The 13270-nt window shown below is 37.4% G+C and overlaps 2 protein-coding genes across 5 annotated transcripts in view; both read left to right on the forward strand.

Annotated features, from left to right (window-relative positions):
• Positions 1-13270, forward strand: part of LOC149799529 (serine/threonine-protein kinase PAK 3-like) — an 83030-nt gene that overhangs the window by 51533 nt on the left and 18227 nt on the right. For all 4 annotated transcript variants that reach the window (XM_089958876.1, XM_089958875.1, XM_089958873.1 and 1 more), the window contains exon 6: positions 7648-8136. In XM_089958876.1, the coding sequence (XP_089815002.1) occupies positions 7648-8136 (489 nt within the window). The remainder of the gene's footprint in view (positions 1-7647; positions 8137-13270) is intronic.
• On the forward strand, positions 4115-5586 carry LOC149799530 (uncharacterized). The gene is made up of 2 exons (XM_089957062.1): positions 4115-4232; positions 4933-5586. Exons 1-2 carry the CDS (start codon positions 4115-4117, stop codon positions 5385-5387), a joined length of 573 nt encoding a protein of 190 aa, XP_089813188.1. The 3' UTR covers positions 5388-5586.

The raw sequence follows: 13270 nt of genomic DNA on the forward strand, positions 1-13270 counted from the left end.
TGTTATTGTGAACAACAGAGCTCCTCATAGCTTCATTCATTTAAACACCAATTTACAAGCCATTGCTGTAAGCTTCACTCTACATCGAGTGATTACATTTTGCTCTATTTATTTACCACCAAACACTAACCTAGTACCAAACGAACTCGATAATCTTGTTCAACAGCTTCCCGCACCCTTTGTTTTACTCGGGGATTTTAATGCCCATAACATTTTATGGGGATCAAATCATATAAATGACAGAGGTCACAAAGTTGAAGACTTTATTTCTAGACACAATCTGTGTCTATATAATACCAAAACACCTACATATTTACACCCAGGCACGGGTACATACACATGCATCGATTTGACAATTTGTTCTCCTTCGCTGCTTTTGGACTATGAATGGAAGGTCGCTGATGACCTTCACAGCAGCGATCACTTCCCAATCTCCCTTGTAAATCATAACTCTACAATTGATGACTTAATTCCACAATGGAATTTAAAGAAGGCCGACTGGGCCAAGTTCGAAACACTCTGTAAAACTAGGCTGAATGAGGATACAGTTTTCACCGTTAACAACCCCATTCAGCATTTTACATCTATTTTAACCGACATTGCAGAAGAATCTATCCCCAAGTCCTCAACAAACTGTAAAAGAACCCTAAAACCTTGGCTCACAAAGGAATGTAAGGAAGCCATACGGCAATGCCGAGAAGCCTTGAAAAAATTTAACAATCATCCGAAGCCCGAGAATTTAAGTAAATATCGTATTCTCAGGCCAAAGCTCGCCGCACAATCAAAGAAAGTAAAAGAGCATCGTGGAAGAAATATGTTTCTTCTTTAAACTCTTGTTCCTCTGTTAAGAAAGTTTGGGACACTATACGCAAAATAAACGGAAAGAGAAAACAAAACCCTCTCCGACATCTGACACTGAACAATAACAACTTTAGTTCAAAACATGACATTGCAAATATTCTTGCTGACAGTTTCTTGAAAAATTCCTCATCATCTAATTATTCAGAAGCCTTCCGAAAACTTAAAACTCAAAAAGAAAAGTCACGTTTAAAATTCACATCCAACAACTCGGAAAGTTATAATCAATTGTTCTCACTATCGGAGCTTAGGGAGGCTGTAGATAAGGCCCATGATACTTCCGCTGGGCCTGACGAAATACATTACCAGTTTTTGAAACACCTTCCACAATCATCTTTAACATCTCTTTTGAAACTCTTCAATGATTTATGGATTACTGGTAATGTACCAAAAATCTGGAAAGAAGCAACTGTAATACCAGTCCCCCAACCCGGTAAAGATAGCCAAGACCCCAACAGCTATCGACCAATTGCACTCACAAGCTGTGTGTGCAAAACAATGGAACGAATGATCAATTCTCGGCTTGTCTGGTATTTGGAAACTAACAATTTAATATCTCCTTTCCAAAGTGGCTTTCGATATGGTCGGAGCACCAATGATCATCTGGTTAGACTGGAAACATTTATTCGCAATGCATTTATTAAGAAAGAACATTTAGTAGCGGTTTTCTTTGATTTAGAAAAGGCCTATGACACGACATGGAAGTACGGGATACTAAATGACCTGAACGATCTAGGTCTAAAAGGCCGTCTGCCCTCTTTCATATCCAACTTCCTCTCAGACAGAGAATTCAAAGTACGAGTGGGCTCTACCCTCTCAGATCTGCACGAGCAAGAGATGGGTGTGCCCCAGGGCAGTATTTTATCTGTGATGCTCTTTAACATCAAAATTAATAGCATCACCAAGTGTTTGACTCCTGGTGTGGATTGCTCGTTATACGTTGATGATTTTCTAATATGTTATCGGTCAAAGCACATGCATACAATTGAAAGACAACTGCAGCAAAATATAAATAAAATTCAAAATTGGGCCAATGCAAACGGTTTCAAATTCTCGAAATCAAAAACGGTATGCATGCATTTCTGTCAGCTACGAAAACATCACGATGAACCGAACCTCACGCTGGATGGAACACCTATTCCAGTTGTTGAGGAAACCAAATTTTTAGGTATAATCTTTGACAGAAAACTGACCTTTATTCCACACCTAGAGAACTTAAAAGCTAAATGCTTAAAAGCACTTAACCTACTTAAAGTAGTAGCGCACACTGACTGGGGTGCTGATAGAAAAGTCATCTTAAATTTATACAGAACATTTATTCGCTCCAAACTGGACTATGGTTGCGTTGTGTATGGTTCAGTCAGAAAATCGTATCTTAAAATGCTGGATCCAATTCATCATTAGGGAATAAGACTGGCTCTGGGAGCATTTAAAACATCCCCGTGTGAAAGCATTCTAGCTGAGGCGAATGAACCACCGTTATCGCATCATAGAGAAATGCTTTCTGCACAGTATGCTCTGAAATTAAAATCAAACCCTCTGAATCCTGCTTTTTCGGCTGTCTTTCAACCCAAATACAAAACTTTATACGAAAATAAACCAAACGCCATACCTTCCTTTGGCATTAAATATCATCCAGCCTTGACACTACAAATATAGATCTTTCTAAAATTCAGAAAACATGCATCTCCGAAACACCACCCTGGCTAATTAAACAACCAAAAGTACGTTTTACGCTACACGATGAAAAAAAATCCGAAACAAACCCTTCTTTCTTCCACAACTCTTACCATTAACTCCTCACCGAATTTAAAAACTACACCAGAATTTACACTGATGGATCAAAGGATGAGGAAAAGGCTGCTGCAGCCTTTGTTTGTGGAAATCACACAATGCAAGTTCGCTTACCAAATGGAGCATCAATTTTTACAGCCAAAATCAGAGCAATAGACCTTGCCCTGCAACATATAGAAAAGAACCGTATTTTAAACTGTATCATCTTCTCCGACTCGCTATCAGTACTCCAGTCACTACACAACAGAAAACTGGAGAACCCATTATTGAAAAACATACTCGTAAAAAATACCGAGCTGAGTGTCTCCCACAATATAATATACTGTTGGTTACCTAGCCACATTGGTATTAAAGGTAACGAAAAAGCAGATCGCGCTGCTAAAATGGCCCTTTCTCAAGAACCATCTGATTTTAAAATACCATATACTGATTTTAAACCTTGTATCAGAAAGTTCTTACGTCAGAAGTGGCAGGCATCATGGAATAATGCTGTAAATAACAAACTTCATGCAATCAAGCCAACTCTAGGAGAATGGACTCCTTCCTACAGAACCATTTGTAGGGAGGAGGTAGTCATTGCAAGAATCCGAATTGGTCATACTTATATCACCCACACCCACATACTAAAAGGTGAAGACCCACCAGAGTGCATTTCTTGCAATGAACCATTCACTGTCAAGCACTTTATGATAGAGTGCTTTGACCTACAACCTACGCGCGATCGTTATTACATTGTGCATGACATGAAAGAACTTTTTGATAATATAAACATCACTCGTATTATAGAGTTCTTGAAAGCCGTAAATATTTACTCTAAACTCTGACTTTTATGCTATCACCTTGTGCAGTTTTATGCAATATATATACCGTCCCATTTTAATACCTGTTCATCTTTTTTACATCTCCCATTGATCGGGAAGCTTTATTTTGCACCATTACCATCTTACCATTTTTAATTTCAACCATTTGTTCTTTTATATCGCTGGTCGATATAGGACCTTTTATAAGTTTTAAAAGATTATACAAATAACACTTTGTTTGGCGCTAAATAGCCTAAAAGTGCTGATGCGCCGTTAAAAAACAAACAATCAATCAATCAGTCAATCAATCTTTCCATCCAAAAACAGAATGCAAAATGGCTGAGCTATGAATTGGATGAGCTTGAGGCTGCTATTTCTGAAATCAAGAGAGGTTGATTGACAGTAACTCAAGCTTTCCAGGATTTTGGGATCCCTTGGAAAACTATTGACACCCATGTCCGAGGTGTATGCTTGGAATATATGACTCAACATGTCTTGGGTGATAGTCAAGCAGTATGTAATAGCATTAGTTAGGAAAAGTGGACGCGAGACCTTGTTCAATCTAAACAGAGGTCCATCTGATCGGTGGTTCAGAAAATGTTTTGAGACACAGATAACTCACTGAAAAAGAGCCAGAAAGACATGATCATTCCAGATGCAGAATGGCAAATCAGAATGTAATGGATCAGTACTTCACACTTCTAAGGAATACTGTTGACAGACTAGGTTTGAAAGATAAGCCACAGTGCATATTGAATGCCGATGAGACAAGTTGGAGCAGTAAGGCAAATCAGAGAGTTATAGGCATAAGAGGCCAACATACCTAGCAACAAGTTGTCATCAACTGGTCATTTAACAGCCCATTTATGTATTTGTTCTGATAGAAGGATTCTGCCAACCTTTCTGATTTTTGAAAAATCATTTCCTCACACCACCTACAGGGATGCTGTACCCAACGATTGGCACTTTGCTTATAGTGAGTCTGGATACATGGATTCGGAACTGTTTCTGGCCTGGTTCGAGGATCTATTTCTTCCAAACTGTGGCAAAGAAAGACCAGTTCTACTTGTTTCTGATAATCACAACAGTCACATCAACTTACAGTTGGTAAAGGTTGCATGTGAAAATGTTGAAATGCTTGGTCTACCTCCACATACAAACACATCCTACAGCCCGTTGATGTTGGCATTAATGGTCCACTGAAACATAAATTTAGCACATGGCTTTATTCACAAAAATCAAATCTTGAATAAGGTGAAATTTGCTGTGGTTTTAAGTCATGCATTTGATCAGTTGTGTTCATCAGCAAGAATTAAGGAAGCGTTCAGAAAATCAGGAATGTACCCAGTCAATCCAGATGCTATTGACAAAACACAGCTGATAAAATTGCACTTTGCCAAGTCAACAGCTGAAAATGTACAGTGCACTTCAGCCACAAAAGTAACTCAGCCTAAAGTTGTGGATACAATAACCACATGAGCTGTATGTGGTTCTTTCCTTGGTGGTAACCCTCTAGTGAAAGAAGGCCTGATTCCACCATCACTATCTGACATATTTCCTCCAGTACCAGCCAAACCCCAGGCAGCCAAAAGGAAGCTTGTTACAGAAGTCAGGGTCATAACAACAGATGATTTTTGTAAGAAGTTAGAACAGAAGGATGAAGAGGAGAAAAGGAGAAAGCTGGAAGTTGAGAGTAGAAAAGTGGAAAGAGAGAAAAGGAAGAAGGAGAAAGAAACAGAAAAGGCAAAGAAATCAAGATTGAAAGAAACAAAGAGTAAGGCACAGGAGTTAAGAAACAACATGAAAAATAACAATGTTTGCCAAAGCTGTAATCAAGAGGATCCACTACTAGCAGACATGAAAGTCGTAGGTATTCTCTGGATAGAATGTGACAACTGTAGCATGTGGTACCATCAGGGTCTGTGTGGGCATTGAAGATGCTGATGAATCCTACTTCATCTGTGAAAACTGTGCTGTGTAAAAATGTGAACTGATAAATATATATATTAATTATTAATATTAACTAAACTTGGTATTTGTGAATAAAATATATTTCTTCAGAAATAATGGGACATTTAATAAAGATGAATGGAAACATGACTGCCGTTTAATAAATTTGCATTCTAAAAGCAGGTAAAGCCACATGTTGAGTTCATTTTTATCATATAACAGAAAAGAATTGTCAAATGCTATTGTAAATGTACATGTAATGTTTCATGTTTCAGAAGCAAATGTCACTAACTGAATTTTGTTAATGTTTGCTTAGCAATATTTGTACCTGACTTGTTGATTTTGTTGCTAGTTTTCCAGTGTCTCTTTCTTTGTAAAATATTGCTTATCCAAGATATAATTTGACTTGTTATTTTTCTTGTTACTTAGCAATTGGGAAAAGAAAGGAAAAATTTCATAATGGAATAAATATTGAAGCATGTAATAGCATGTAATAAACCAAAAGGCAACAACAATAATAATAATAATAATAGTATGTGGGGGTCTAGCCTCATAAATAAACATAATTATAATGGAACATTTCCAAATATAAAGGATCAGGTATAACTATTTGCAAAATTCAAACATAATCAATGTTAGCAATGCATAATTATAATATATTTTATTCTTTAACTGGAAATGTTTATTATTATTGTGTAAATGCAAATTCAGAATCAAAAGACTCCTAAAAGGTACCATAAGAGATTATATGACTTAAATGTGAAATAATAATTTCTTGTTTAAAAGATTAGTGTTACTGAAGGATGGGAAGGATCACCTACATGATTTTGTTATCATAGCTTGATACACATTGTTGATCTAAGATCTAGGTTATATAAAAATATGGAATGTCTCATTTTGTGCCCAAGAACTTAAAATACCCCCTATATACCCTCTTTACCAAACTGTCATGGTCCATGACCGTGTTGTGCTATTTTGAAAGTAAATTGTAAATGCTGCAGAGATAACACATTTATGTGTGATTTTAAAACATAATTTGTTAAATCATCAAGTGAGAAAATAGGTAACACTTAATATTTACCCGAATTTGCTGGAAATTTATGATATGTATAAATATATTCAATATATATAGCGTTGGCCGTTAATGGTCCTGAGTCTGAGGTCGTAGGCTGAATTTGAAAGCAGTATAATATCCCTGTTACTAAGTTAATATTCTAGTGTGTTTCAAATTTTCATTACGTTATAGGTTCATAATATGGCCAGATTTGTTGTCATAAGAAATGGATTTCATATTGGTATTTTGAATACTGAACGGATCAAAAACATATTAAAATTGTCCATCACTGGTCCGACACCAGTACCATATTATACTTACTTCTAAGTGGAGGCGAACTGCAGCTGCACAGATCCAGATCTGCCATTATATGATGCATTTGCAGATCATGGTCAACGTAGTTTGTTAGGAGTAATCAGTATAACAAACAACATTGACCTTGATCAGCCATTGCATTATGTGATGTCAGATCAGGGTCATTGTTGTTTGCAGTTGGACTCCTCTTATAAGTGAGAATATACAGCATTACAATACAGTTGTTGTGTTAGATAAAAGAATGGGATCTGTGCCTATACCCACTTTATGACAAGAAATATGTTATAATGAGGGATGCTGTTGTGAGGGAGTACTCTAATGAGGTAGCACTATCCCATTGTGCCAACTTTGATTTCCTGTTTAAAACAAGTAAGCGAAGATCTTAATTGCCTTTTAAGTATCAAGCAATAGATAATAATTTGTGTTTGTGTGTGTGATTTAGATTTTTTATGTTGCTTGAACAATTTTTCAGTCATATCGCTACATTGTCTGCAGTTTGGCAGTTTATCGTGATGTCTTGCACTGGGGCATCTTGTCCCACCCAGTCACATTGTCCTGACATTAGGTTAACCAGTACTAACACTAACCTCTTAATGCTGAGCACTAAGCAAGGCAGCTGTAAGTACCATTTTTATAAGCCTTTGGTATGACTCGGCTGGGGTTCGAACTCATGTCCTCCCATATCCAGTGTGGACACTCCAACCACTTATGGCTACCAGAGTGGTCCAAAAAATATAAATAATAATAATCATAACGATGATGATGATGGTGGTGGTGGAAGGAGTTGTTGATGATGATGATTATTGTGATGTTGGTGTTGGTGATGGATCTTTTGGCTATGAATTAATTTTTCCATTTTTTTTTGTTTAATTCTAGGGCCTCTGGTAGTGTAGTGATGGCTAAGCCTAGAGGTTCAAATTCTGAAGATATTGTTGCTATAAAGATAATGGATCTCACCAACCAACCCAAAAAGGAGCTTCTTATCACAGAGATTGAGGTCATGAAGACGTATCGGCATGAGAATGTTGTTAACTTCTTGGATTGCTACTTCCTGGAAGACAAGCAGGAATTATGGGTTGTCATGGAGTATCTTGATGGTGGTGCCCTCACTGATGTTGTCACAGAAACAGTCATGAAAGAAGGTCAGATTGCCGCAGTGGCAAAGGAATGCTTGAAAGCTCTGGACTTCTTGCATCAGAGAGACATTATTCATAGAGATATAAAAAGTGACAATGTGTTACTGGGAATGAATGGCACAGTTAAACTGACTGATTTTGGATTTTGTGCTCAGTTAAGCAATGAGCAGTCAAAGAGGCAGACCATGGTTGGAACTCCTTATTGGATGGCTCCAGAGGTTGTTTCAAGGTAAAAGCCCTAACCCCATTTTGAAAATGATGCATATAATAAGAAGAATATTGTTATGATTTTTGTCTGATTTAAAATTGTCAAATAACAAGTAAAATACTGATGTAATTGGGTTCTTGGATTGAGGTGCAGCAGTCCTTGTCAATCCATTCACACCAGCAGCCCAAACATGTCATTGGATTCCGTTTGATTGGTTAATTACCTGTTGTGTGTAGATGTACCTTTTAAAGGTTTTTATCTGTTCAGTTCCAGTGTTGATGGAGTTGTTGCACATTTTTAATGAAGATTACATCTTTACTACAGGCGATCCTTGTAATGAACATAATTTAGGAATCATTCAGATGTACGACTACATGTAACAGTTATTGCTCTTTTATCATTAATATTAGGTCTGTACTAAAGCAGATCCTTGTAACCAGCAAAGTTCAGGAACTATTCAGCTGTCCAAATTTGATAGCTCAGCACCTGGGACTAGTAATTATTTATGATTGGTTAAGTGCTGGATGGCAGGAGTTAACTCATGGCCTTGTGAATTACTTTCAAGAACAGAAAATCCAAATTAATTTACAGGATTGGCATGCAACCTTTTTTTTCCCTGTACTGTTCTCTTCCAGATCAGCACCTTCACTAAACTGTGTTGCAAGTAGCACACAGTCCAGAATTTACTTCTGGTATGTACCAATAAGGCACAAAAATGTGACTTTCTAACTTTTTCAAAGATGTATTCACTGACACAAAATGGCTCTGTTTGTCAAAGTTTCCAAAATAATGCATATTTGACCAAAGTACAGAAAAGTTTAGTGGTTATTCGATAGGTATGTCAGGGTTAGGATTTCACGATATAATCAATTACATATGCAGAGATGACATTAACATTAATTTTAAGAATTGAGATCCACTGTCACCCAATCCAGACCTCCTGGAAAGAGAGAAAAATGTTTTCCTTCCCATCTATATATATCATATAGACAATAAAAATAGCATTTAATTTCCTCAGTTGCCACCATTAGGTGTCTATATGTGTACCAGACATCATTCATTATAAACTGTCACTGCAATGCAGTTATCATCATTTTGCTTGTGTCTTTCACTTTCCACCCTTAGCCTGTAAAACATAGTATTGATAATTTAGATTTATGTCAAGCCCGTGTGTGTGTGTGTGTGTGTGTGTGATTTGGATTTTTAATGTAGCTTTAACAATTTTTCAGTCATATAGCTATGATGACTGCAGTGTGACAGTTTATAGTGATGTCTAGCACTGGGGCATCATGCCACAGACATGTAACATCATGTCCCACCCAGTCACATTATCCTAACACCAGTCCTTACACTAACCTCTTAATTCTGAGCGCCTAATGAGGCAGCTGTTAGTACCATTTTTATAAATCTTTGGTACGACTCAGCAGGGGTTCGAACCCGCACCTGAGGCAGGTGCTCTAACCACTAGGCCACCAGAGCAGTCCCATGTTAGTGAGACATATCAGGCAGTTCTTCTGTTTTCATCAACAGTTTCTCATGGTTTTGGTTAAAGTTTTATATTTACATAGATTTGTTACACTACTTGATAGAGTCTCATCCTAGCTGGCAATATGAGGCTCAGACGTTCTACAATGCACTCATTCTTTATCTTGCAGTCAAGGTCTTAAGTTATAGCCAATTTGCATTATGGTTTTGGTTCAGTTTTGTAAATTTTGTTAATATTTTTGAGATCCCTTTGATACATTTTTCATAATATTGTCAGTAACACTGGACAACAAATTTTTACAAAAGTCATGTTACTGAAATAAAATTAGTCAATTCTTATCAATTTTTATGTGCTGAACACGAATATGACAGTCAAATTGCAAAATTGGCTCTAGTTTTTTTGTAATCTGCAAGAAATTAATGTTTACATAACGAAATGCATTCCAATAGTAAAAGGTCAACTGTAATAGCCTACCTATAAAAAATCAAGTCATTGACTACATCTTAGATTTCTTCGCCTGTCTCTTGTACAGCTGTTCGGGAGCATCTCTGAGGAGTGTCCAGCAGTAGTCAGCCAGCATTGTAGTGGACCATTTTCCCTGGTATCTTTGTTCCATTGTTGCGATATCTTGATGAAAACGTTCGCCGTGTTCATCACTAACAATACCACAGTTGCTAGGAAAGAAATCCAAATGGGAATGAAGGAAGTGAATCTTTAGAGACATATTGCAGCCAAGTTTCTTATACTTCATCAACATGTCTTCTACTAGTTCCTTATAGTTTTCTGCCCTAACATTTCCGAGGAAGTTTGTAGAAACTAGGCGAAAAGCATTCCATGCTTGTTTCGCGTCACCTTCCAGCAAGTTGTTGAACCGGTCATCTTTGAAAAGCTCTCGAATCTGAGGACCCACAAAAACTCCCTCTTTAATCTTTGCTTCGCTGAGTCGAGGGAATTTTTCATGCAGGTATCGGAATGCTGGCAAAGTCCGGTCAATGGCTTTCACGAAGTTCTTCATCAAACCTAGTTTGATGTGAAGGGGTGGTAGCAAGATTTTCTGAGCCTCAACCAGAGCTGGGTGTTGGATATTCTTCTCTCCAATGGCTACATTCTGCCTGTGAGTCCATTCCTTCCTCATGTAGTGCATTTCCCTTGCTCGGCTATCCCACTCGCATAAGAAACACATGTATTTTGTATATCCTTGCTGCAGTCCCATTAAAAGGGCAACTACCTTCAAATCACCACAGAGGTGCCAGCTGTACTTGTTATACTCAATGGAATTCAGTAGCTGCCTTAAGTTATCGTATGTCTCTTTCATGTGGACAGCATACGCTACTGGAATAGATGGAAGAATGTTTCCATTGTGCAAAAGCACAGCCTTGAGACTCAGTTTCGAAGAGTCCACAAATAGTCTCCATTCTTGTGGGTCATGAGTGATTTTTAAAGCATTCATGAGGCCCTCAATATCGGAACAGAATATCAGATTACTTTCCTTTCTGAAGAAAGGCTCCAATTGCTGGTGGCACTTTCGATATGCAGTAATTGTGACATCTTCTTCTAGAAGATTCCATTGTTGGAGTCTTGATCCTAGCAATTCTGCCTTGTTCTTTGATAAGTCCAAATCACGAATCAGGTCATTTAGTTCTTCCTGTGTTATTCTGTGTGGGGTTGATGATGCACCACAGTGAAAATCTGGATCACTGCATGCTGATGGACCAGGAGAAGAACAGGTCGACTCACCTTTGTCTTCGTCAGATGAATCAAGAGAATATTCTGCTGGAGGTTCTGGAATAGGAAGTCCCTCACCATGTGGAACTGGTCTCAATGCAGACGGAATGTTTGGGTAGACTATTCTCGACTTCTTTCGCTTCGTTATTCCGCCGGAAAGAGGAGGAACCAAGCAGAAGTAACAGTCATTTAGGTGGTTGCTTGGCTCTCTCCACACCATTGGGACTGCAAACGGCATTGATGACCTTTTGCAATTCAACCACTGTGAAAGCTGTGTTGTACATGTAGCACAGCATATATGCGGAGCCCAAGGCTTGTCTTGGTCACCAACCTTGCATCCGAAGTAAAGATGATATGCCTTCTTCACTTGAGAATTGATACTTTTCTTCTGGTTGGCAAACGTCACTTCCCCACAAATATAGCAAAAATTGTCCGCGGTATTAACACACTTTCGAGGCATTACTGTTCTTTATTGTACGTAAATGGATAAAATAATAAGTTTTATGTAACAGTAGCTTGAACTGTCTCTCACAACGTCTAAAATATTTTAAATGCTGAACCTATCTGATTGGGCTTTATATAGTACACTGCTTACGTCAGCTTCAGCAGCCGCCTGGCATTAGTATAATAGGCCTACACATGTATAGTACACTGCTGACGTCAACTTACTTCAGCAGCCGCATGGCATTAGTATTGCATTGCATCAGAAAATGATGCAATCAACTGTGGATGATGTGAGCATGATGGTATTATGCAATGTTACATCATTATTCCGGATGTTGCTGCAGTCCTACTGGAGAAATTTACACAGTGAAACATAGAAAATGAGGTATATGAATATCTTCAAAACGAGAGCCAATACAAATTTTTCACGGTTATATTCGTGTTTGGCACACCAAAATACTACAGATTAGGGCCTTTTCAAGTCAGTAATGATTTCACTGTTGACCAGTGTAATCATTATGAATCAAAGTATAGTTCATTCCAAGACACACTTACTCAACCCATTTGTAATGTAGTTAATATCCTAGTCATAGAAAACTTGTCTTAAGAGTTTGGTTGAAATTTCTTTGTTAGCTTTCTTAAGCACATGAAGGATTTTCTTCATACACCTCTCCATCATTTTAGCATGCCGTGATAACTCATGAACCAACTTGTAATGCAGAGGCAAGTGTGGATCCCAATTTGTTATACAGAAGATGTCAAAAATAGTATGCAGTTTGCTCAGCATTAAAAAACTGTGATTAAAATTGGTAACTGAAAGTTCTGTGTATCATATATTTTTTTTTAAATGAGAAGGGTGGTTAATGTGCAGAAATTTTAGATATATCAAATTTACACATTTTAATAACAAAGCAGTATTTAGTAACATAAATACATGTACACAATATTCCACAAAATATCAACAAAAGAAAATGTTGGAATGCTTTCTGATTGTAACACTGTAAGAAATACATACTATTTAAAGAGTTCTGTCAAGTGATATACTCATTTAAAAAATTATTTAATTTGGTTTCAGAGTGAATCATAATAAAAGTGATATGCACTCATCAGTTTAAACAGGAAAAGTATCAGTGGTGCTTGCTTCATATCTAAACTACTTATTTTGACCTCTATTGAAAACTAAATGGTCTCTAAGATTGTCTGAACTGGTTATAATACATAAATAATGCTGACAACACAGTAATATCCATATGTAGGGTCAGCCTGATTTCACTCACAGTAAACAACAGCAGAGTTTTGCATTTGGCTAAGCAATGGATTATTCTCCATAAATTTTAGTGATGCAATACAAAATAGCTTGAAAGTTTTGATGAAATGCAAAATGTGTGCTTATTCATTCTTTTTTGTTGATTTTTAGCTCTACTGGTCATCGATCTGTGTGTCTGTGTGTGAGTGTGTGTGTGTGTGGCAGTTTATAGTGATGTTTAGCGCTGGGGCATC

The sequence above is a fragment of the Sinohyriopsis cumingii genome, chromosome 5 (assembly GCF_028554795.1).
Source record: "Sinohyriopsis cumingii isolate HCF-2022 chromosome 5, ASM2855479v2, whole genome shotgun sequence".
Classification (NCBI taxonomy): domain Eukaryota; kingdom Metazoa; phylum Mollusca; class Bivalvia; order Unionida; family Unionidae; genus Sinohyriopsis; species Sinohyriopsis cumingii.